This window comes from Vitis riparia, chromosome 7, assembly GCF_004353265.1.
Source record: "Vitis riparia cultivar Riparia Gloire de Montpellier isolate 1030 chromosome 7, EGFV_Vit.rip_1.0, whole genome shotgun sequence".
Classification (NCBI taxonomy): domain Eukaryota; kingdom Viridiplantae; phylum Streptophyta; class Magnoliopsida; order Vitales; family Vitaceae; genus Vitis; species Vitis riparia.
This window is the reverse complement of record NC_048437.1, coordinates 25,377,648-25,402,912: the sequence shown is the minus strand read 5'-3', so window position 1 is coordinate 25,402,912 and position 25,265 is coordinate 25,377,648. Positions and strand designations below refer to the sequence as shown.

The 25,265-nt window shown below is 38.3% G+C and overlaps 3 protein-coding genes across 9 annotated transcripts; 1 reads left to right on the top strand and 2 right to left on the bottom strand.

Annotated features, from left to right (window-relative positions):
• Positions 1 to 2,726: 2,726 nt before the first annotated feature.
• Positions 2,727 to 12,512, bottom strand: LOC117917895. Of its 2 annotated transcripts, none has more exons than XM_034834357.1 (2): positions 12,269 to 12,512; positions 2,727 to 3,499 (listed from the first exon to the last, which is right to left on the bottom strand). In XM_034834357.1, the coding sequence occupies exon 2, from the start codon at positions 3,459 to 3,461 to the stop codon at positions 2,799 to 2,801; it is 663 nt and encodes a 220-aa protein (XP_034690248.1). In that variant the 5' UTR covers positions 3,462 to 3,499; positions 12,269 to 12,512; the 3' UTR covers positions 2,727 to 2,798. The 2 variants fall into 2 exon arrangements, with proteins under 2 accessions (XP_034690248.1, XP_034690249.1); XM_034834358.1 differs by lacking the exon at positions 2,727 to 3,499 and adding an exon at positions 5,200 to 5,357.
• Positions 12,513 to 15,407: 2,895 nt separating this feature from the next.
• Positions 15,408 to 16,906, bottom strand: LOC117918993. 3 transcript variants are annotated; one of them, XM_034835998.1, is made up of 6 exons: positions 16,800 to 16,906; positions 16,641 to 16,697; positions 16,398 to 16,541; positions 16,167 to 16,240; positions 15,931 to 16,068; positions 15,408 to 15,655 (listed from the first exon to the last, which is right to left on the bottom strand). In XM_034835998.1, exons 2-5 carry the CDS (start codon positions 16,686 to 16,688, stop codon positions 15,933 to 15,935), a joined length of 402 nt encoding a protein of 133 aa, XP_034691889.1. In that variant the 5' UTR covers positions 16,689 to 16,697; positions 16,800 to 16,906; the 3' UTR covers positions 15,408 to 15,655; positions 15,931 to 15,932. The 3 variants fall into 3 exon arrangements, with proteins under 3 accessions (XP_034691889.1, XP_034691887.1, XP_034691888.1); XM_034835996.1 differs by having other exon boundaries at positions 15,408 to 15,652; XM_034835997.1 differs by having other exon boundaries at positions 15,408 to 15,644.
• A 368-nt stretch (positions 16,907 to 17,274) lies between these two features.
• On the top strand, positions 17,275 to 25,143 carry LOC117918624 (LRR receptor-like serine/threonine-protein kinase RPK2). 4 transcript variants are annotated; one of them, XR_004651898.1, is made up of 3 exons: positions 17,275 to 20,924; positions 22,805 to 24,139; positions 24,311 to 25,143. XR_004651898.1 is itself a non-coding variant. In XM_034835410.1 (2 exons), the coding sequence occupies exon 1, from the start codon at positions 17,562 to 17,564 to the stop codon at positions 20,895 to 20,897; it is 3,336 nt and encodes a 1,111-aa protein (XP_034691301.1). In that variant the 5' UTR covers positions 17,275 to 17,561; the 3' UTR covers positions 20,898 to 20,924; positions 23,678 to 25,143. The 4 variants fall into 4 exon arrangements, 2 of the variants coding, with proteins under 2 accessions (XP_034691301.1, XP_034691300.1); XR_004651899.1 differs by having other exon boundaries at positions 22,805 to 23,230; positions 23,678 to 25,136; XM_034835410.1 differs by having other exon boundaries at positions 23,678 to 25,143.
• Positions 25,144 to 25,265: the final 122 nt, after the last annotated feature.

Here is a 25,265-nt window from a genome sequence, read left to right as displayed (position 1 = left end):
CCATAAATCTCAATCGAAAAGGAAATATGCCCCAGTATGGGCATCGAACGCGACAGGCCCGAAGAACAACATGACATGAAGTCATCTATCGTCGAACATGTAATACTGGTCATCCGAATCCATAACTGAATCATGCACATATATCCAAGATGACCTCCCAGATGGAGAGGCATGATGGCATCCAAGCATCGAGAAGTGCGGAACTAGCTGGATGGATCTCGGGGACTCCGTAAGGTAACGGTCATGTCCACGTCTCAGTGAGCATCCAGTAAGTGATGATGATCGTGCAAGTCTGTGAGGATCCATGAACCTCCAAATGAAATGGGATATGCCCCAGTGTGGCACCGGAGGTATGATAGGTCAAAAATCAGGTGACACCAAATCAATCATCGTCAGACTCGCGATCCCGGTAATCCGAACACAACTGAATCAGACCTGCACATCAAAGAGGCGACTCCCAGAAGAAAAAGCATGACGATATCTAAATATCAACCAGATCTCAATCACCTGTCCAAGTAGAGGCTGCCGAAGACGACATCTGATCCCATGGCCTCAGGGTGGTCTTAAGACACGGGACGTAACGTAGGCCAAGGTGATAGGGTGATAGAAACGAAAGGAAACTAGGCTCAAATACCCAATGATCAAAACTCATGCCTTCATATATGAAATGCAACATGTATAGTGAACCCCATGAGCCATGGACCTGAGGATGCCTAACGTGAATATGATGTCGATAAGGAGACAAATGAAGCAACATGAACTGATAGTGGTATGTGTAATGATGATGCGAAATGAGTATCGAACCCGAGATGGGTCGCTATAAGGAGGGAATAAGATGTGAAGGGAATGAGATGAATCACAAGCAACGATAAAAACGACAGCGAAACAATGAATATGTGAAGAAGATGGTGATCGACTCAGATCAAACATGAAGTGAAGTCACATCAATAATGAATGTAATGATGGAAAGGACAATGACTCGGAGTCCTTAGGAGAAGGTCACTCATCTCTCTCACAAATAGATATGACGAAACAATACAAATAACATGGGATCTCAAAGAGCTCACATACGAACTCCCAATAACGAACATACTCGATAAAAATGACCCCCAAACATTAATATACATACTCAATGATAAAAAATAATACACACCTGCGTTTTTTTTTTTTTTTTTTTTTTTTCAATTTTTTTTTTTTTTTTTTTTTTTTTTTTTTTTTTTTTTTTTTTTTTTTTTTTTTTTTTTTTTTTTTTTTTTTTTTTTTTTTTTTTTACATATATACAAACATGCGTACCCTGATCATGAACAAATGAACCCCAAAGATGATATCAATAACAAATGGACACACTCCCAAGTGCTAAGGTAACAAACAAACTCTCCCTGACAAGATGACCTTCTCAAACTAAGGATCTCTAAACCAGTGTCCGCGAGATAGATGGTGGAAATGATGTGACTATCCTCCATGTGATGAACTGAGGAGGCTCACCACTCAGGGTGGAGAGAATATGAGACAAACAAATAGTAGATAGGATAGGAAGAAGAGATGAATAACACAACCAATAAGATGAGATGAAAATGCAAAGGTGCAATGATAGGAAAAGATGATGAGAAAAACATGCCCCTAGGTCCAAGGCTCATGAAACTCCCAAACAATGCATGCATACATTAAAGGGCCCCTGTCCCGGTGTGAAAATGTGAGCAAGGCGATAAGAAAGAAAGGCTATAATACACATGCGAGGCTCAATGGGCTAGCAACGGACTATGTATCACAAAGGAATAACAAAGTAATGGCTAACCGAAATGATGGCCACCCATCCTGCGACCATGGTCTCAAACATAGTACTTCTTTAGCTGATCCACATTGGTTGGCTCTGAGAATCGGTTTCCGTCTAAATCCATCAAACATGCAGCGCCTTCTGGGGTCAACTCCCTGATGAAATAAGGTCCGCTCCAGTTGGGTCTGAACTTTCCTCTAGGATCATATATCAACCGTACTCCGAATGCTCCATAATAATCTCAAAGATGATCCTCTCAAGGCAAAGTAAACAGTGATCTCATCAGGCACGACTACCCGTCACAAGCCAACTCTCATCGTACAAGATCAATCTCTATACTCACGGCAAAATAAGTGATAGTCTCATCAAGCACTCGACCAATCCTCATATCGTAAGCCACCTAAAGATCATAAGCTATCCCTCGCCATGAAAGAACAACCATGGGCTCAAACTCCTCACACTCTACCAGGTCGAATCAGAGAGGGGATGTGCAAAGCTAGAAAGGTCGAGGATAGCAATGTCATATAATGGTCTCAAAGGTGATGCTATGCAAAGCTCATAATGGATGGAACGCAGGTCAAAACAAAGTCAAGGTGTGGGAAGTGAGCAAGATACTGCTCTGATCATAAGAAGATGTGTCACAATCTCGAACTCTCTAAGTCAAATCCCTGATCCTAGGCTAATAGGCTCAATATCCTCCATGATAGGTCAAGCCTCAATACCACAATGTGCAAGTGAAAAGACACCTCAAGTCAAAAGTATAACACATCATATCACAAAACACAAACACATGTCCATAAAGGAAAATGACATCCAATGGGATAATCCGATGAGTACATCATGCAAAAGAAGGATAACAAAGACAATACTCAAGAATCAAGTTATAGTCTCTAAAAGTCAAAACAAAACAAGACTAAACAAACAAAAACAAAAACAAAAATAGTGACTGGTACTGTCGTCACATCTCTGGCCATAGAAGGAACAAAATCTGAGCGCCACCACACCAAGGTAAGTCAAACATGAGTCAATTGCCCAAATCAATAAGATCAGGGACTGTTGGTGAAGAAGCGTCTGCATGCATGGCCTGAGCTGAGGTTGGAATAGGAAACATGTCAGACTGAGGATGCCCAAACGTCCCAGAATCAATAATGTCCTGTATGGCATGTCGTAGAGCAGTGCAATGATCAGTGTGATGTCCTACTGACTGATGGTACATACAGTATAAATCAAGCCGAAACTGCGGAGGCACAGGATCTGGAAGTGCCCTAGGAGCCAGAGGAGCCAAAAATCCCATGGCCTGGAACGTCTCAAAGACTCTGCTTAGGGGTGTGCTCAAATCTGAAAAGTGTCTCTGGCATCGTCGACGATGGTGAAGTCGCTCCTGAGGAGCTGTAATGACCGGAGGGCCCTGAAGCCGGGATGGAGGTCGTGTCAATGTAGCCAATGAAATGGGTGAGGAATGCTGCTGGAACACTGAATATGGGTGAGGTCGTGGATGTGAGGCACCCAAAGTAACCGATGTCGGTGAAGTCAAATGTGGCAATGAAGGCATCGCTACTCCTGGAGCTCCTCTCGATGATGATGGGTACTCCGACAAAATAAACTCAATCCTCTCAACCCTCCGTGTCAAATCCACCATCATCCCGTAAAGAGTAGTAAGAGTAATGGGTGTGATCTTGTCCGACATGGTGAACCTCAGCTGAAGAAGTCTAGTATCAAGGTGCTCTGTATCATAATCATCATACCATCAATCTCTGCTCGGGGACCAGTCACGACACTAAAACTGTCCAAGACTCTAAAACAAAAACATACAAGAGACAAAAACAAAGCAACACACGATGCTACCCAAAATAACAACACATAAAATGCATGATAAGAAATAATGATAATAATAAAAAGAAGACGGAAACGCATACCCAAGAAAACAACAATACCACTAAGCGAAATGAGAGTACATCATGCAAAATAAGACACTAAGGTTTACTCTCGAAACACAAGGTACGAACACGAATCACTAACTATAAAACAAGACTCAAATAAAAAGAAAAGAGAACAAAAACTCAAAACGACCAACTAATAACGTAGTCCCAAAAGTACACCAACAAGGTCTGCCATATCATAACGTCTGGTGAATATCAGTGCCCTGGGTGTCTCAAACATGATGGTATAAGCCCGAAGGAGGAGGAACTGCATGTGTGGAATAGGCTGGAAAGGAATCAACAGTCATATCTGAACCGAGATCAGTATCTGTGGTCAATAAAGGGAAGCTAACCGCACCACTGTCAATAAGATCCTGTATGGCATGACGTAGAGAAGCACAATAGTCAGTACGATGGCCTGCCATCTGGTGAAATGTACAAAACTCATGAGCACGAAAACGTGGAGGTAAAGTACTCGGGAGTGGCCTAGGGGCCAATGGTACTAAAAAGCCAGTAGCTCTGAGTCGCTCAAAAGCTCTATCTAAAGGCATCCCCAAATCAGAATAAGTCCTCTGACGTCGCCGATGGGGACGAGACTGCTCATGTCGTGGGATACTAGTCTGTGGATGCTGAAACTGAAATGAAGGTCGCGTCGTGACAGTATGAGGATGCACAGAAGGGTACTGCTGAACTGACTGAGGATGACGATGTTGTAAAGGCGGGAAATCACTCCTGGGTATCTGTAGTGATCTCGCATAGGGATGATAACCGGGTCGTCGATGCTGAAAGTCCGCAGAACATATGCATCCATAGCTCTCAGATGATCCACCAACTCCCTTCCCCTCAGTATCTAGGGAATGAGTAATATCTGACCATAATCCTCTAGAGATGCCATCATCTACATCGAATAAAGCCTGAACCAATGATCTGAAATCCTGGAATGGGACTCCTGTCAGATGTCGAGCAAACCTAGGATGCAAACTCCTCAAAAACATGCTCATCTGATCTCTCTCGGTAGGTCGCTCAATCATCTCCGCGACCTTCTCCCTCCAGCGAGAGATAAAAGAAGAAATAGGCTCATCTGATCCCTGTCGAAGAAACTCAAGCTCTCTACGTGTAACGCTCGTATCACCACTGGAGGAATACTGTCTCAGAAACTCCTGTGCTAAATCCTCCCAAGTTCTCCGACGAGATGTCTCTAATGAAACGTACCATCTCCGTGTCATGCCGCTCAATGACAATGGGAACAAAGTGAGCAACTGTGCCTCATCTAGACCAAGAGCTCTCATAACTGTGCTATAGAGTCTGAGATGAATACGAGGACATCCAACACCCGTATATCTCTCTATATCAGGCATCCTGAAACCGACTGGCAAAGTGGCCACTGGCACATCGTTAGGGTCATCCCATGAAATCATCTCATCAAGATCTCTCATCTGTCTAATCCTCTGCTCGAGTCTATCCATACGAGAACGAGGATCCTCAATAATGGTAACTGGTGTGGCAATGAGTGGAATGATAGCAGCCTGATCATGCAAAGTCTGTGTAGCGGGCATCTGAACAGGTATAACAGGTGGTGTCACTATATCAGATGGCGTGTCCTCGAGCACTACATGCTTACTCTGCTGAGTATCCATCCTCTAACTCAAACTGGTCAATGCCTCCTGAATCGAAACCACAGAAGTGATAAGCTAACCAAACGAAACCAAATGTGAATCCGTCTATAGCAGCTCAGCGATACGAATCAACCTATCTCCCACTCAACCCAGGGCACTGAACCAAGACTGGGACTACAAATAGACCCCTACAAAAGAACCCAAACAAAACGACTCAAACACGACTCATGCAACGACACGAGATGCAACGAACAATGACCAATGCATGATACAACACGACTCAATACATGACAGGGTGGGGTACACAATCGTATGGTGACAATCAAAATTTGGATATACGATAGAATCCCTAGAGTCACATGAGTGTCTAGTGTGAGACAACTACAAATACGACTAAAGGATTTCTATCGATGATCCAGAAAATGATCGAGGTGTGAAGAAAGTGAATGGGGTGTGAAGAACAACACTATCACGAGATCGATATTCAATATAGACCAAAATATCCTTGATTCAACCTTCAACTCGGGCCCCATAAGAGAGAAAATGATAAGGTGATCGAGGCAAGTCTCTCGAAAAGTGTGTGAATATGAAAGTGTGCCTTTCACCTTTCTGCAATGAAAATATGAGCATCGAGTCGAAAATCGAACCAAGGACCAAACAAAGAATGAGGTACTGAGCCCGTGATAGGTGTACAGTGTAAAAAGATGATCATGAACATATCCCAAAGTATCGAGTAAGTGACGACAAAGTGAAGAGATGCATCGAGCCAAGAAATGATAACGAAAACCCTAGGGAGAAAACATGCCAAACTCATCGAGTGAAAAGCATAATCCAAGATGACACGACGAAAGGTGATCCAACCGTACTCAAACTCATACCGATCTCCGAGCACTCTCAACTGAAGACTAAAAAGAGGGAGTGTCAAATCCGAAGTGTAACCACAGAGGCTCTGAAAGCCCTCAGATGCACCCACGTGTAGGGAGGGAGTCCTAATAGAAGGATCTATGGCTCAACCTACGAGGTGAAGGTGGCTCTAAATGGATATGGGTGGACTTTAAAGATCCCTAGCAGAAGCGATCATACCCTCCGACGGTACGCAACCCTCTGCACACCTCCGAAGAGACGGGGTGCTTCCATGCAAGGTGGTCATCACCTCCACACATGCACTACCTCGACATCCCAAGGGGTTTCCTATGGTGAAACCTCTCAAACTCTCAATACTCAATAGTCAACTAGAGTGCACAGTGAATGGTGTGGGTGCATCCGAAAACCCTATGAATCTAGAGCAGAAGAGAAAACACACTGGTCGCACAACTATCCATGAAACCTAGCTCGGGGCTATACAGGTCTTCAACGATCGGACTCCAATCAGCATTGATATGTCGGTCTCCTCCAGAATGCTCCCGTACATCGATATAGCCCATCGCTAGACCCTACTCCTAATCTCTGGCTCGGTCAGAAAGCAAGCACACAGAAGGCCTCACACTTGCAATAGTGAGAACCAAGATGAAAGGAATGACCGAAACCAAGAGAGTTGGAGGTAGGGGGATAGAAGTGCGACCCACATAGACAGGCGACATGCAATCATACAGAGAGAGGGCAGTCATGCATCATACAATCAGGCAGAGTACAGGATATATCACTCATGTCCACACAAAAAGCTATGACTATCAGGATGAATAGCAATACGAACATCATGCCCAAAAGACGATCAAGATAATATGCGAGTCAAAGAGGACAACACAGCAAGTCAAACGATGAACAATAGTGAGTCCATGCATGTGAAGTGAGCAGAATAATCAGGAAGAAACAGAATCGCTATACCAAGCAAAACAAGATGAGCAATCTATGATAATCGGCATGTCAATGTACCAGACTAATCTAGCAATGAAGTATAGAAAAAAAACGACATCCGAAGCCCTAAATCAAGATAATCAATCATATCAATGTCACAACACAATATCTAAGCATGCATCAAAAACTCCCGATGTGCAATCAAGAGACAGGTACTCACTGATCGACTCATCAAATGTCATGTTTGCTTCACTTTAAGTTCAAGCTTGACCCTCTAAAAATCCCCAGTGGAGTCGCCATTTTGTGGACCCCGCATTTCGGCTCATGCGTTTCCCACTCGATGGTGAGCTCGATTTTAACTTGAAAATGGATTTTTATTGATTAAGAAAATGACTTGGAGTCGCCACTTATTTTTGTTTTATTTTTAAAAGGGTAAACAAAATAAGAAAGAAAACCCTAAGTGCGACTCCTTATTTTGGAAAAGGTGATCTACGAAAAACCGGATCGGGCTCGGGGGTCAGGTTACTTATCGGGAAGGTACGGTGAAGACCATAGCACCCCTCTAAGTCCCTAAAGTCGGGTCTCTACTAATAAAATGAAGCTGTTGTGACAATTGATGTGAAAATCAATGAATACTCAGGGTGATCATGCACGTGTGAGAATCGGGACATGCATAGACAACAATTAAAGGGAAAATGGGTACGTACCTAGGCCACGAGCCACCATGCGCTATCAATAGAGAGGGTTAGAACACCATATAGAGCACAAAACATATCACACACATCACCAAACAGGGATTAAAATTGTTCGAAGGAAAAAAGGATTTTTGAAATTCATTCGAGAATCAGAATCTTGGAGATTATTTGAAAATAGGATTCTTAGGAATTAAATGTAAGAATGAGAACTTTTAGAAATCAAATTTGAAAGAAAATTGGGATTTTGAAGAATTATTTGGAAGTTCGGGATTTTTAAGAAAAATTAAGTTACGAAAATTGGGATTATGGGAATTAAATTTTGAAAGGGATCGGAATCGTAAGTTATTTGAGACGTAAAAATTATGAAAGTCGATGTATAAAAATTGGAAATCTTAGAAATCATTCGAAGGCAGAATTTATAGAAATAATGAATAAGATGATGATGATAATGATAATAATAAATAGCGGGATAAACACGGGAATTGGAGCATGGGAAACTGAAAATTAAGTTCGGAGATAGGACAATTGGAATTTCAAATAGCTAAATTTAGAAATCGGAATTTTGAAGAATTAGGCTTTAATGACTGAAATTTTTAAGAGAAATAAATGGGTAAGTATGGAATAATGTTACTAATTAATCAAAACGATATTTGGACGGATGAATTAGTGAATAGTGAGATTTGTGAGATTAAAAATTAAATTGGAAAATCAGATTTTGACGAAAGTGATATTTGAACGGATGAAAGTGAATAGTGGGATTTAAAAAATTAAGTTCGAAAGTCGGATCTCTGAATAATTGAATCCTAATTATTGGAATTTTTAGAAAAGAAAAAAAAAAAAAAAAGAAATAGGTAGACGATGGAATTGTAACAATGATAACAAAGATGATATTTGAATGAATGATAGTGAATGGTGGGATTTTTTAGTCTCAAGGTTAAATTTAGAAATCCGGTTTTGAAGAATTGAATTTTAATGATTGAAATAAATGAATAAATAAACATGGAATAACGATACTAATTAACAAAAATAATGTTTGAACGAATAATAAAAGAAAAGATTAGTGGAATTTTTCTAATTGAGAATTTGATTTAGGGCGTTGGGTTTTTTTTAAAAGATATGACTTTGAATAAATAGGTAGGTATGAGATTATAATACTAATTAACGAAAATAATATTTAGACGAATAGAGAATGGGTAGTAGAATTTTTGGGATTGAAGTTTTAATTCAGAAATTGGATCTTTGAAGAATTGGATCTTATATGAAATATAATAGATGTGGAAAAAGAATCCTAATTAACAAAAAATAAAATTTAGACGAATAATGGAATTTCTGGGATCGAAAGTTGAATTAAGACAGGGGGTTTTCGAAAGATTGGACTTTGAATAGATATGGAATGATGATTCTAATGGGTGAGGATAAAATTTAGACGAATTGTAAAATTTTTAGGATTAAAAAAAATTAAATTAAGACGTGACGTGAGATTTTTGAAGAACTAGGTTTTAAATAAATGGATGAATATGGGATAATAATCCTGATTGATGAAAATAAGATTTAAACGAATATTTGAAGAATTAAATTTAAGCATGGGATTTTTGAAGGATTATACTTTAAATAGATAGGCAAATAGGGGAGGATGATTCTAATGAAAATAAGATTTGAGCGAATTGCGGAATTTTTAGAATTGAAAAATTGAGTTAGGGAGTTAGATTTTCGAGGGATTAGACTTTAAATAAGTAAATGAATATAAGGTACTAATTCAAATTAAAGAAAATAACATTTAGCCAAATAGTAGAGTTTTAGGATTGAAAATTAAATTATAACATTGGATCCTTTTAAAGGATTGGATTTTGAATAAATAAACTAATATAGGATGATAATACTAATTAACGAAGATAATCATTTAGAACGGAATAAAAAGAATAGTGGAATTTTTAGGGGTTTGAAAATTAAATTGGGACATCGGATTTCTAAAGGATTGGATTGTAAATTAGTAAACTCGTACAGGATGATAATACTAATTAACGAAAATAACATTTAAACGGAATAAAAAAAAATGATGGAATTTTCAGGGTTGGAAATTAAATTAGGATATGGGATTTTTGAAGGAATTGGACTTTAATGAGTGCGAATCTTAGAAGAAGGTGAATGAATATATATCGAATAATAATAATAATTAACAAACGTAGTATTTAAGTGAGTGAAATTGAATAGTGGAAATTTCGAGATTGAAAATTAATTTAAGAAGTCAAGTTTTTGAAGAATTGGATTTTGAATAAATAAATAAATATAGGATGACAATTCTGTTTAAGTAAAGTAACTTTTAAATGAATAAAGAAGAATAGTGGATTTTTTTTAGGGGTTTGAAAATTAGATTTGGAATTCAGATTTTTGAAGGGTGGAAACTTTAATGATTTTTTTTAATGAGATGAATAAATATATATGGGATAAAAATAATTATTGACAAACATAATATCTAAACGTATAAAATTGAATAGTTGAATATTTAAAATTGAAAATTAATTTAGGAAGATATTGGAGTTTCGGAAACTAGATTAAAATCTTGAATCTTGAAAATTGACTTTGGAATTGGGGAGCTAAAAAAAAGGAACATTATGAAATAGAAACTCTTAAAAATTAGAAAGGATTTTGGGGAACTATACTTTGAAAATGAAGATTTTGACAATTAGATTTAAAAGTTAAAAGGGTGAGGATTGAATCTTGATATTGAGAATGGAGAGGTTGCACAAATAAGCAAATATATATGCATGAGTGACACTCTCCACCGACTGCATGCATGAAAGTAAGTGGGGCAAGTGGGCTTTGGAAATGGGCTTGAGGGGGGATCCATGCAAAACAGTCTCCATAAACGAATCTGCCTTCCTCGTAGCTTAGCTGCTACGTGTTGCATATAGAAGAGGACGCTGGACCACCGCCGCTGCCAGTGCCATTGCCACCAAAAGCAACGTCGCCGACATCTGGATAAAACCCAACCTCTTTCGCAGCTCCGAACCCCATTTTATCGAACCTTGGACCAAGCTTCATGCTGATATCATTCAGCAAGGAACCCATTTCAGCTGCTTTACAGCCACGTCCATCTTTGAATCGGGAGCTTCATCAGCATGAACCCTCACCACACCTCTGTACACGCACCCGAATACTCCCTCTCCTATCGTCAGAGCTCTGCTAAATCCTTTAGTCACCGATCTGAGCTCCGAGAAACTGAACATCAGCAGATCATTGGCCCGCCTCTGAACCAAGAACTCGCGGAAGGGCATGGACTAGGAGAGATTCCTGGAATCAAAGCCGAACTCGGAGCAGTGGACGTCAGCACTGCTGAGAGAACGAACCCAGGGGACCTGTGCTTGGGCTTCGATCCGACTTGATGATCATCGACAGCAGCAGCAGCAGCAGCCACCATGCGAGCTTCCAGGACCCGCAGACGCTGCTCCTCCGCCTGCTGCTCGAGTGATCGGAACACGTTAGGCTTGTCCTCGGTGGTGGGCGTTCCATTGACACGAACTTTTCAGAATTCCCAACGGAATCTAAGTTCTTGGACTGCTACTTCCGATTGCGCCTGGCGTAGGTGACCTTCTGCCAACCATGGTTGCTATGAGCGTTCTGCTCGTGGCGGAGGCATTTCGCCGCCGGCGGCAAGCCGCCGGCGTCGTTCGAGAACAACTTTGCTTGCTTTATTTTGTGCAAATTCTCTCTAGAAGATCTGGGTGAACAAATCTTAGCCTAGGGCTGCTCATCTCATGGAATTCATTTTTTTCGGGAGCACTCCGGTCATGGATCACAAACTCCTTAATCATCAATCCAAAGGATGGACAATGGACCGGAGGCAAGTCAACTAGCAGCTAATGAACAGATTGCATTCAGGGACACCCAAATACTGTTACTGATCCACACAAGGTAGAATCTGCAACTTCAACAAATTCATCAACTTAAACGATCTGAGCAATCCCATCTGTTTTCCTTGTCCAGATATCTACCAGATACTCTGATGTTGAGCTCCTTCAGAAGCACCCCAAACCAGATTTCCTTCGACAATGCCTTACTCTTTTAGGTAGAGATGAGAAATCTGATACTCACCATGGCAAAGCACCAAGAACAGGGGAGGACAACAAGCAGAGCACGAAATAATGGGAAGCCAATGAAACCCCACAAAACCTCATTTCATGTATCAATCCAGGAGCTCAGATGAAGGTGAATGAAATCAAATAAATATCCCATGGTATTGAAAACAACAACAAAACAAGATTTCCACATGATGCATAGTGAAACTAAAAGCAGAGCTGTGTCACTCTCGAATCATTCCAAAGAAAATGAAGAAGACAACAGTCAAACATGAATCATAAAACTAGGCACTAAGTCAGGCAATTCACAGAAAATATCAAGAAAAGAAAAGAAAGAAAAATAAATAAAATTATATTCCAACGGAGAAGAACAAAGCATTCCTGGCAGCCATACCTTTTTCTTCTCATTCCCGCCGCCTACAACTCGCTTTCTTTTAGTCTTGCTACCTTGCTCCCTCACTGCAGCCAACGAATCCCTCCTCCGTCTGGCCTCTTTTCCTCTAGCTATCTCTCCTTTTCCTATCTTCCTTGGCAAGCCTCTACTTGCCCTACTGTTCCTCCGCTCAGCAAGCATGGCGTCCCTGACCACCAGCATGGTCCGCCCATGTCCCTTTGCCGTGTCTTTGAAGTTGCTCTCCTTGCCAGCCAAAGGGGTCCCCCCCTATCCTATTAAAAAAAGGAAAAGCTCCCTTCTCTCGGGTGGTGGCAGCTAAAATAAAATTAAAAAAAATATCATCTTTGTCTTGCAAGGAGGGGTCTACACACACGCTTTATTTAACTTTCACATTGAAATTTCAATACTTTTTACATTAATGATGTTTGGAGAAAAAAATTTGACTATAAGTCATCCACTATTTCTTTAATTAAACCATTGAAAATATTATTAATACATACGTGAACACATAACTCAGAGAGATATGAAATTTATGTCATTGTATTAGGGTATTACACTAACTGTATAGTAAAAATGTATTAAGTGTACAAAGATGTATAAGGCTACCTTTTGTGAAAGATTTCAATCGATTATGAATCACTCCATTTTACTTTCCTTGTTGCCAACATATTGTACATTCATGTCATATATTTTATTTAACTCTTACATAAAAATTTCAATATTTTCCTTAGTAATGATGTTTAGGAAAAAAAAAATTTAACCTGAAGTCATCCAATATTTTCTCAACCAAACAATTAGAAACATGGTTAACACACCTACATGGATACATAATTTAGGAGGGATATGAATTTTGTACCATTGTACAAAGGTGTTATACTAATTGTACAAGGGTATTACACTAATTGTACGAGAAATATACTAAGTGTACAAGGATGTACAAGGCTAGCATTTGTTAAAATTTTCAATTGATTATGAATTACTCTTTTATTTTCCTTGTCACCTAAGAATTGTATACCCATATCATACACTTTATTTAATTCTCATATGGAAATTCTAATGTTTTCCTCAATAACGATGTTAGGGGAAAAAAAATTTGACCATAAATTATCCACAATTTTATCAACCAAATAATTAAAAATATGCTTAACACACCTACATGGACACATAACTTAGGAGGGAAATGAAATTTGCATCACGGTATAATATTACACTAATTGTACAAGGGAAATGTGTCAAGTGTATAAGAGCGTTTAAGACTCTTAATAAGTTTTGCATAATTTTTAATCAACTTGAGTTTGACATTAGAATGATTGTCGATAGTTATTTTTTTGTTTTTGTTTTTACCAAACTATGCCATTAAGATCAATGAGAAATAATATACAACATATTTATTATTTTGTAAGTAAGAAAATAAAAAATATATATTTGCTAAGGTATTTAAAAAATATTTATTATATATTTTATAAGTTTGAAAAAAAAATTTAATGATGTCTAATTTACAAGTTAGAACAAATAAAGAATACTGATATTTTATGAGATGTTTAAAAATTGTTCGATATATATAAGAAATAATGTAAGTTTGAAATAAATAATAATATTTATTATATATTATGTAAGTTTGAAAAAAAGAATAATATTTGATAAGATATTTAAAAATTATTTACTTAAAAAATGCATTTGACAATAATAATTTTTAATTATTTATCTTTCATGTTTAATTTGTTGGAGAAAAATAATTAGTAAATCATTTAACTTGATCCCACTAATAAATAAGTGAGAGAATGGTGAAAAACTTAAAGAGAGAAAAGAGAAAGGTAGGAGTGACTGGTAGTTTTTTCATTTTATAGTCAATGGTATTTTAGGGATTTTTTAAAGACAATATCATACCTCTCAATTTTTATTCTTTCATTGGGTTTTGAATTTAATCATGGGTGATAGAAGGACTTTAGCTCAATTATCCAACCCAACTGGCGTGGAAACACGATTTTCCCTTTTTCTAAAGTGTTTGCTTTGTCTAATCCAATATCACTGGGATTGTTTTTTGTAAAAAAAACTTTTGGTAACCGTTTTCAAAAACTGCTATGAAAAACAAAATTTGAAAACTTTGTTATAATGTTTTGTAAAACAAAAGTCTGTTTGAAACCTAAAATGTTTTTAATCATTTTTTATATTTTTAAATATGTTTTAAAAATAATTTTTATGTCTATTATTTTATTTTTAATTATTCGATACATTTGTATAATTATTTTTTGAAGCAGTCCTTATAAAATAAGTGAAAAAGCAGACAATAACTAAAGGATGTTTTTTGTTCTTGAGAACATAAAAACAAAAAACAGTTTTTTGCAAACATGTTTCCTCGATTTTTTGTTTTGGAGAACAAAATAGTATTTTAAAAAACGGTTGTCAAAAAGATTCATAGGCTTTGTTTGATGATTGTTTTTTAAAATTGTTTTCTATTCTCTGTAAAAAAAAAAAAAGGAAATACATTTGGAAATTAGGTAATAGAAAACAATTTTTTATTTTTAAAAACAAAAATATGATATGTTTTTAAAAAGTATTTATAAATTGTTTTTACTTATTTTCACTTATTTGTTTGGGGTTATTTTAAAAATAATTTTACAAATATAGAGAATAATAAAACATAAATAACTAATTATAAAAGTTATCTTTAAACATATTTAATAACATATAAAATAATTTTATAATTTAAGCTTAAAAATATTTCAAGTTTTCAAGGGGATTTTTGTTTTATAAAATGTCAGAGAATAGTTTTAAAAATTATTTTTAAAAACTGGTTTTGTATGCTCCGTATCAACAAGTCACTATATAATATCAGTACTGCCAGTCATTTAATACTGCAACATCATCAGGCCTCATTCATATTCTGCTCTCCCCCATATCTCTGATCGAAGTTATTATTATTATTGACCCAGATGTTTCAATCAATACATATTTTTGACCCATCTGATTTCTGCTCTAGGAATCTTTTGTGATCTCTAGATGTTATATGAGGGAACGAACACCCACCCCAACTGGAAAGAAACAATAGAAGGAGAAAATTTAGGTTAAATAAACCACACTGCCTGTGTGCCAATTTACGCAATAACATAAAAGATGGACTGGGGCACAGAATCAGATGTAAAAGGGCAAATGTGTAGATGGATCTTAATAGAATGATCAATATCCCATAGACAACAAGCATCTCTCTCTAATCTCTATGTTCATAAAGGCATCTCCTGCAATTCTGTTGCAGGCGGCAAATGCTTCAATTCAAAAAAAAAAAAAAAAAAAAAATACAATTACTTTTGTATCCATGGTTAACAATATAGGTCCTGCCACTGGTGTCAACATTAATCCGTACGCCGTGATATTGAAACTGCACCACTGCTGAAACAATCAGTAGCTATCTAATAAGTAATAATAATTTTTCAACCATTAAGAATAGGGTTCAAATGAATCAAGGTGCTAATAACACACCCCTCAGGTTTAGAGTCATACATGGCCCAAAACCGACTGAGCTGAAGCTTGAACTGAACAACTCAGTATGATCAGCTCGGCTCATTCTAGGCCCCATTCCCAATTAAGAAATTTGGTTGGACACAATATTTTTGGGTGGTTAAGAGGTTGTTGATCTTAAAATTAAATGGCCATGTAGTGATTACCTTCACGAGTGAAAATGAACATTCTGAAGCAGACATCGAGCATTTTGCAGAACCGCATTGATCTCCTCATTTGCGGCATCAAGCAGGCGGAGTTCCCTGATTTCCTCCTGCCACTTCTCTATCTGTTCCTTGTGTATCCTATAAGCATAAATTTGAGAAACAAATTGTGTTTAGGAAAAAGGAAAAAACCAACAGCAACTCCAATAGTTTTAATCCTAAAAAATTCAGTAACAGACAGAATCATTCGTTCTTCAAATTCGTTACTCAAATCCTTGAAGAGCGTCTTTCCTGATTCCAGCAACTCAGATACCTGCACAAGTCATGGTTACAAGTTACATCATTCCGTTTATTTGGAGAAGAAGAGCAGTTTTCCAGAAGAATGCTTTGAATCTAGCACGGAATCATCTCAAACTAATTGACAATCGGAAAAAAAAAAAAAAAAAAAATTGTATTGTTATGATAGGTACCATCTGAGTGAAGTTTTCAATCTTTTCAAGAATGCGATTGATGCTAAGCTCCATCTCTTCAGATCCGGCAATGTTGGTTTCAATTTCTTCTTCTTCTATTTGATCCACAATTCCATCTCCGACCTCGCCTTCGTTCTCATCCATCTACCACATCATCGTCACCATCAACAAAATTATAAAAATCAAAGGAAAAGGCACAAGAGATGATTCGTTCCAAAGTGGAAAGAAAGAAAAGGGACATACAGCTGGTTTCATGCGTTTTCTGGCGACTTCAGCCCCTTGGCTTTCCATCGGTTAACACTGTAGAGTGTGGACACGTTACAGTTACAAAATTACACTTATCACCAGAGTGATTCAAACAACAAATGGAGCTGCTTAGGTTGAATGTCGCCGGAAACTCACCGTGGATGAAGCCCTCGTCTCTTCGCTCTTTCTCCAATCTACTGCTCAGCAAATGCCTCGAATCTCGATCAGTCTCTCAACTTCTCACTCTTTGCCTCGATGGCTAGGCGCCCCCTTTTGTTCCGAGAGGTGGAGTTTTCTCAAATTTTTTTATAATTTTATTTAGTATTATCAAGTAAAAAATATATTTTTGAAAATAATTATCCAACCCATAAAAAATAAATAAATTAAATTTAAAATATTTTTAAATAAATAAAAATAAAAATTATTTATAAATATATAAAAAAAAATTCTATATATTTTTAAAAATTAGTATGTAAAAATCCATTTTCCCTTATTATTATTAAAATTTGGAGGCAGTTAAAATAAAAAAGGAGAGTTGATGGAAGATGCTCTTGTGTTGGGTTGCGTTTGGTTGAGTTGGGTTGTGTTTGGTCGTGACTTTAAACACACCCTCTTTCAACTTTCAAACCGTACGCTTCTCTTCCCGTACAGACCGGGCTTCACTGTAACTTTTTTCCACTCCCCAAAGTCCACAGAAAAAGTGGGGGCGACCGTCACACTCCCACTCCCTCACTCCCTCACTCGCTTCATTTCTGGAATTGGCCTTTTCTCCCCGGACATCAGCCATGCCAGGCCCTCTCTTGTCGTTTCTCTCTTTATCTGCTCTGGTAAGGGGATAGATTCTCAGACTTTCGTCTCGTTTCCACAGCCCTACAATTGCATCGATTCTCCCTGAGGGAAATTTTCAAACAGGCAGGAATGGCCACCAAATTACGGAGACATCGTCCTACTGCCCACCGTCGTTTCCTCTGCTTTTCACTTGTTGTTGTCCTAGGCATCTGCTGGGCTGTGGCCATGGAAGGGAGTTCTTTATCTTCTTCTTCTTCTTCTTCTTGGGATGATAAATTAACATTGCTTGAGCTCAAATCCTGTGTCACCCAAGACCCACTAGGGTTTCTCACCAATTGGAACCCCAACGACCCAGACCCTTGTTCTTGGAACGGTGTCATCTGTGACACCCTTTCCCGCCGTGTTACTGCCTTGGATCTCTCATCCAACCGTAACTGCTCCTTTCTTTCCCTTTTTGCTACTCCTGCTAGTGATGTTCATGCTGCATGCTTGCTAGGAGGAGGGTTCAACAAGAGTTCATCATCTGCTTCAAAATTGAGGGGGAGGTTGCCCCACATCATCGGTCGTCTCTCTCAACTTAGGGTTCTGTCGCTAGGGTTTAATGGGTTTTTCGGAGAGGTGCCCCGGGAGATTGGCCACCTGGCCCTTCTGGAGGTTCTGGACCTTGCCTCTAACGCTTTTCACGGACCCATACCCCCTGCTCTTCGAAACTGCACCGCACTGCGGGTGGTTAATCTTTCGGGGAATCGGTTCAATGGAACAATTCCGGAGTTGCTTGCTGACTTGCCCAGTCTGCAAATACTTTCCCTTTCGTATAATATGCTCAGTGGAGTTATTCCAGAGGAATTGGGTCACAACTGTGGGACTCTGGAGCATCTTTACCTCACCGGGAATTCTCTGTCTGGTTCCATTCCTGCCAGCTTGGGAAATTGCAGTATGCTCCGTTCCCTCTTCTTGTCTTCTAATAAGTTTGAGAATGAAATTCCTTCTTCTTTTGGGAAACTTGGGATGCTTGAAGCTCTCGACTTATCCAGGAATTTCTTGAGTGGGATCATACCACCCCAATTAGGCAACTGCACGCAGTTGAAACTGCTTGTGCTCAAGAACAACTTTGGCCCTCTCTTATTATGGAGAAATGAGGAGGTGGAAGATTACAATTATTTTGTTGGCCAACTGCCCAATAGTATAGTAAAACTTCCCAATCTTCACGTCTTTTGGGCCCCCCAAGCAAATCTTGAGGGCATTTTCCCTCAGAACTGGGGGTCTTGTTCTAACCTGGAGATGCTGAATTTAGCCCAGAATTACTTTACTGGACAAATACCCACATCCCTGGGCAAATGTAAGAGCTTGTACTTTCTTGATCTGAATTCCAATAACTTGACTGGGTTTCTTCCCAAAGAAATTTCTGTTCCCTGCATGGTTGTCTTCAACATCAGTGGAAATTCTCTGTCTGGAGATATTCCGAGATTTTCTCAGAGTGAGTGTACTGAGAAGGTCGGAAATCCATGGATGTCAGACATAGATTTGCTTGGTCTCTACTCTTCCTTCTTTTATTGGAATGCTGTCACCAGTATTGCTTACTTTTCTTCACCTTCCTATGGTCTGGTCATGCTGCATGATTTTAGCAACAATCTGTTCACTGGCTTGGTTCCTCCCTTGTTGATCACTTCTGATAGATTATCTGTTAGACCTTCATATGGATTTTGGGTTGAGGGCAATAATCTCAAGGGAAATACTTCAACTTTATCATTTGATAGCTGCCAGAGTTTGAATAGCCTGGTCTTCGATATTGCTTCCAACAAAATTACTGGTGAACTTCCTCCAAAATTAGGCAGTTGTAAAGATATGAAACTTTTAAATGTGGCAGGAAATGAACTTGTTGGTTCAATTCCTCTCTCATTTGCTAACTTGTCTTCCCTTGTTAACCTCAACCTCAGTGGAAACAGATTGCAAGGTCCTATACCATCATATATTGGTAAGATGAAGAATTTGAAGTATCTTTCCTTGTCTGGAAACAATTTTAGTGGTACAATACCACTGGAGCTATCTCAATTGACTTCATTGGTGGTGCTGGAACTTTCGTCAAACTCCCTCTCAGGACAGATACCATCTGATTTTGCCAAGCTTGAGCATCTTGATATTATGCTATTAGACCACAACAACCTCTCTGGGAAGATACCATCCAGCTTTGGTAACTTGACTTCGCTTTCAGTACTCAATGTGTCTTTCAACAATTTATCTGGATCTTTCCCTCTCAATTCAAATTGGGTAAATTGTGAAAATGTGCAAGGGAATCCAAATCTTCAGCCTTGTTATGATGATTCATCATCCACTGAATGGGAGCGGCGGCACTCTGATGATGTTTCCCAACAAGAAGCTTATCCTCCCACTGGAAGCAGAAGTAGAAAGAGCGACGTGTTTAGTCCTATAGAGATTGCCTCCATAACATCTGCCTCAATCATTGTTTTTGTTCTTATAGCATTAGTTCTCCTCTATGTGAGCATGAAGAAATTTGTATGCCACACTGTGTTGGGTCAAGGATCAGGAAAGAAAGAGGTTGTAACTTGCAACAACATTGGTGTTCAGCTGACCTATGAGAATGTTGTCAGGGCCACTGGAAGTTTCAATGTTCAAAACTGCATTGGAAGTGGAGGTTTTGGAGCCACATACAAAGCTGAGATTGTTCCCGGGGTTGTGGTGGCAGTGAAGCGGCTCTCAGTTGGGAGGTTTCAAGGCGTTCAACAGTTTGCTGCTGAGATCAGAACACTTGGAAGAGTGCAGCATCCAAACCTTGTTACACTAATAGGCTACCATGTCAGTGAGGCAGAAATGTTCCTAATCTACAACTACTTACCAGGAGGCAATCTGGAAAAATTCATCCAGGATCGGACAAGGAGAACTGTTGAATGGAGCATGCTTCACAAGATTGCTTTGGATATTGCACGTGCCCTTGCTTATTTGCATGATGAATGTGTCCCAAGAGTGTTGCACCGTGATATCAAACCAAGCAATATATTGCTGGATAATAACTTCAATGCATATCTTTCTGATTTTGGCCTTGCCAGACTTTTGGGTACTTCTGAAACTCATGCCACTACAGATGTAGCAGGAACTTTTGGTTATGTTGCTCCAGAATATGCGATGACATGTCGTGTTTCGGATAAGGCAGATGTGTATAGCTATGGTGTTGTCCTTCTAGAATTGATTTCTGACAAGAAGGCTTTGGATCCATCCTTCTCTTCCTTTGGAAATGGCTTCAACATTGTAGCCTGGGCAAGTATGCTCCTCAGGCAGGGCCAGGCATGTGACTTTTTCACAGCTGGACTATGGGAATCTGGACCCCATGATGATCTAATCGAGATACTTCACTTGGCTATTATGTGCACAGGTGAGTCTCTTTCCACCAGGCCTTCTATGAAGCAAGTTGCCCAACGGCTGAAGCGGATTCAGCCCCCAACGTGCTAGTGGAGGTTTTTAGAGGATTACCTTTTTGTAAGTTAACACTGTTAAGCTAATGATTTGTAATTCACCATTGATTTTTGTCATTGATTCTGAGTTATATGTCTTGTAAAAAAACAAAAAAAGCTTTCATTATAATGTTTGCAACAATTTTCCCCTCAAGCCATGTATCTTAACCTTTGCCAAGAACCTACTTATAGCTACTGTCTCAAAACTTAAATTGAGTCAAAGCACATTCTTCCTTTGGTCCTGATCCATTGGAGTTAGGGTTCTTTTAGAGGGGAGGAATTAATGAAGTTGTCTCTTATAGTTGGATGAACCCTAGCATCTGTTAATGTGCCGACCAAAATAAACAAGAGGAAGTTGTAGGTCCTCTAAGGATCTAGAATCCCCATCACTCAGTAGGAGTAAGTCCAGTGGCTATAGTCACTTTCCACTTTATCAAAGTTGAGTTGTTCACTGATGGGTATTTTGCATATTTGGGTGTATAAATCCTCGTACTTGTTAGAGTGGAATGAGTTTGATAATAATATGAATATGTTATAAACAATAATGATATTTATATTTATAATATAAATATGGTATAAACAATAATGATCTTTATATTTATAATTTGATTCCTAATAGTTTCAGGAGGTTGTTATTTTGAGTACTTTCGATGGCAATTTCTAATGCTAGAAAGTACCTTTAAGAAGATGCACAAATGTTTGAGAGCATTTTAGATATTTTCAACTACCATTGATTTGACAGTCACAAAGTTAGAAAATAAGCTTACATATAGGGCTAAAAGCATATACAAGGGAGGATTGCACACTTTGAATAATAAGTGGAATTTGGAATGATTAACTGTCCTATTTTAATCATATTTCCCTTTTATCTACATGCTATTTATTGGGACCTGCCATGTTAAACTTTAGGGTGGTTTTCTTGAATCATCCTGCACAAATACATTTTCCAATTGCCCTTATAGCACGATGTATCATATTGTATTACCAGATCATCTTCATTGGGAAATTTCCTTGGTAAGATGGGATTCTTTTTTATTTGGCTTCTCATCCTTGCATCTATTCCCCTCCCCCACACCCACCCACCCCCCCCCCCCCCCCTTTTTTAAACAGAAGCAAACATACTCATTGATATGGATTTAAAACTTGTATTGGGGTAATTGTCCAAACATCTTTTTTGATTGATTCGTTTTCCTTTTGTGTCTGTTTGACCATGTAGTATTTATTAGGCAGCTTGATTTGTTTATTCATGGAGAGCAGGTTCTCTTTTCATTTGTTCCAGTATGTGGCATCTATTTGGGCAGATTGAGTTGTTTTTTGGGCATTGATATATTAGCAATTAAATTATACCTCTATATCATAATTGAAAGGAAAATTGTTTCAAATGGGGAAGGTGTGGTTACAAAATCACATTCACCTTCAAGTTATTTTGTCCATTGGATATGCTTTCCCTTTAAACTTTAAACAAGATAGAAAATCTTCCTTTTGGGAATTGATTTTACTGAGTCATATGTTCTGTTTCATGGGCTTTAATATTTTATTTAGTTGTTCTTTGCAGGATAGGATTGAGTTTTTATTTTTATTATTACATTTAAGAAATTTTATCCTTGTATTTGAATGGTGGGAAGGGGTATGCACTTGCAGAATGATAGGTTAAAACTAATCATATCTTACCTTCTTCTTCTACCTAGACCCAGTTTTTCATCCTCCCCTTTTTATTTTTTATATTTATTTTTGGTTTTTGTTAAGGGGTTTGTTCGAGTAATTGGAATTTTGCCCTATCATCACCTATACATGATGCTTGCTGAATAGCAGGAAAGGATTCCAGAGGATAAAGTTTTGAGTTGATTTGAGTTTAAACAGTACATCTAGTAGTGATGGTCTGTTGCTAATGGAAACTTTTTACAGATTTTACATGCGAGATCCTAGCATTTGGTCTCATATGACCTCAAAGAGATTCTGTACCTATCTTCTGTATCCCTCTACTTTGATTGGTTGCCTACATCAGTATCAATTCAGAGGAAGAGAATATTTTTATTTTTTTATGGTTTGGTGTGTCAACAGAAATACTTTGCATTAAAAAGAAGATTTAAAGGTGCTCTTATTTTTTGCTCTCTCTATTGAGCCCCAGTAAGTTGCAGGTAATCACATTTCATACAATTAAAGGTGCATGACTTTTACATCAGGAAGGAAATGAAATCACCCATGGTTCAGCTACCCATTCCTGGTGTATTTCTGGTTTCCAGAAAACAATAGTGTATGGTTGTATGTACTCAGGGTCTTCTGATCTTTTCACCATGATAATCATATTCAGATCATTCCTACTCAAAAGAGGTATGGTCAGTAATCTTCAATTCTATTAGAGGCGTCCTCTACTATATTTATTTGCTTCTTGTCTAAGTTCTGATTTTTTAATTTTTTATTTTATTTAGTCCAATTTGTTACCCTCCAATCATAAATTTGCCTTACCCTTATCATCTGTTTCTGTCCCATAAATGTTAGTAGGCCTTTTTGTCTTCCAATTGGATAGGTACATGGACGATGAAATGGATGCCTTTTTTAAAACTAACATTTTGAGTTTAGCGATCTATCAATTGGGTGAAAAACTGCGGGATGTCTTGAGGCTGGAGGATCTTCCTGTGGCTTCATTTATGTGGATCATTTTGAGTCTGTGCTGTGGCTTGCTTAAATTTAATTCTTGTTGTTTAATTAAATGCTGCTTCAAAAAATGGTTGCTTCATCTGACATTCTGAATACCTTTTACTTGGTGACAACTCCTAGGTTTGTTGCCAAAGGGAAGCTGCAGGTTGAGGAAAGCTACCAATGGACTTTACAAATGTCCACAGGCTTGGTTTAACAAGTTGTGTAGTGGTATGCAAGAGAACCACTTTAGCTGTCTGTTCGATAACAGGGGAGAATGGTTTCATCAATCTGCCTTTTTCAGATGGATGAAGTTGTAGGAAGTAATGAGGAAGGCGTTAGGGAACTTGTGGACTAGTTGAGCAAATTAAGATATTTTCTTCGGTAAAAGGTAGTATGGCCACTTGATGAAATTGGCATGTTGAATCTTGAGCTGGCTGTTTCTCTGGTGGAATTATAAGCTTGATAACATACAGATTAGTTAATCAGTGATCCACAGGGGCATGGGAGACTAGTTGGTATATTGATCTATCTTACTTAGCTTTGCTGTTGCAATGGTGAATCACTCTGCTCCAATGCCCAACAGTGATCAAGTTGTGTAAGGTACTGGTTTGCTTAGATACATAATCTTTGTTTTTCTGTTCTACAATGAAAATATGATTGAAGTTTGCATGCATAGGGTGTCTTTTGGAAGGCAACTTTAGGCAGAATTACTTATATTTATATTCTTGCATTGATAATGTCTATCACTTTCTTTTTCATGTCTATCATAAGTGAGCAACATAGTCTGAATTTCTTCAAGACTCAAATTGGTTGATGTCTAGAAGTCACAGAAACCGCAAAGGAGTTGTAATCAGCTCCTAATCTCCAAGCAGGTAGAGAATGTGGTCTTGTTCAGGACTTGATTATCTGATCACCGCAGGACTATAACAGATTTCACCTTGAGAAGATACTCCATGTTCAAGCTACCTTTCTTGATAGTCTGAAGTTGAAGGCGAAGTTGCATAATTCTAGCTTTTGACACTGTCGAAAGAATGTCTCGAGAGCATTCCAGATCTTGGGAGGCAGAATTGATAGATGAAAATCAGGATTTACAAATCTGAGAGTTCTCAAGAAACCTTGGTGGACAGGGTCCTCAAGTCCATTACCAATCACAATGTTGAGCATCTGAGTGTGCCATAGGAGATATAACTTGAGAATCAAGTCTGATGGTGAATGCTTAATTCAGAGATGTCATAATTGAAGCAGCACTTGGGCTTGAACCAGTGCCATAGTAGTGAGGACGACTGAGAGTAGAACATGAGGAACCTTCAGACACCATGGAGCCAGAGCTTCAAGGATCAATAGCTCCGATATCAAGATAAGCAACTCTATGTATGCGGATATACATTAGAGAAGTTTCTAAAACTATTACAGCAACTGAAGTGGTTACAACTTTCATGGTTACAACTAAGTCTCAACTATTAGCTTATGTCACTTAATATGAAGTTATGTTTACAATTTTCAATTTGAAGGCTGTGTTTTTAAATATGATGATTAACTTGTTCCTTTGACACAAACATTTCCTGATTTAATTTCCAATGTCAATGACCCCTGAAGTCTGTCTCTGACTCTCTGCCTCATTCATCTCTAACAAGATGAATACCAACGTTTCTGCATAGACTACTCCTCAAGATTTAATCTCTTTTTCTTTTTCTTTCCTTAATATTTTCCAAAATCAAATCAATTG

Bases quoted from the DNA above. Each gene is read 5' to 3' on its own strand.
- LOC117917895 (XM_034834357.1), bottom strand. From the start codon at position 3,461: ATGTCGGACAAGATCACACCCATTACTCTTACTACTCTTTACGGGATG.
- LOC117918993 (XM_034835998.1), bottom strand. From the start codon at position 16,688: ATGGAAAGCCAAGGGGCTGAAGTCGCCAGAAAACGCATGAAACCAGCT. The intron at 16,241-16,397 runs GTACCTATCATA...TGACTTGTGCAG, and splicing joins TTGAAAACTTCACTCAGATG to GTATCTGAGTTGCTGGAATC. The intron at 16,069-16,166 runs GTCTGTTACTGA...TTATGCTTATAG, and splicing joins TTTGAAGAACGAATGATTCT to GATACACAAGGAACAGATAG.
- LOC117918624 (XM_034835410.1), top strand. From the start codon at position 17,562: ATGGCCACCAAATTACGGAGACATCGTCCTACTGCCCACCGTCGTTTC.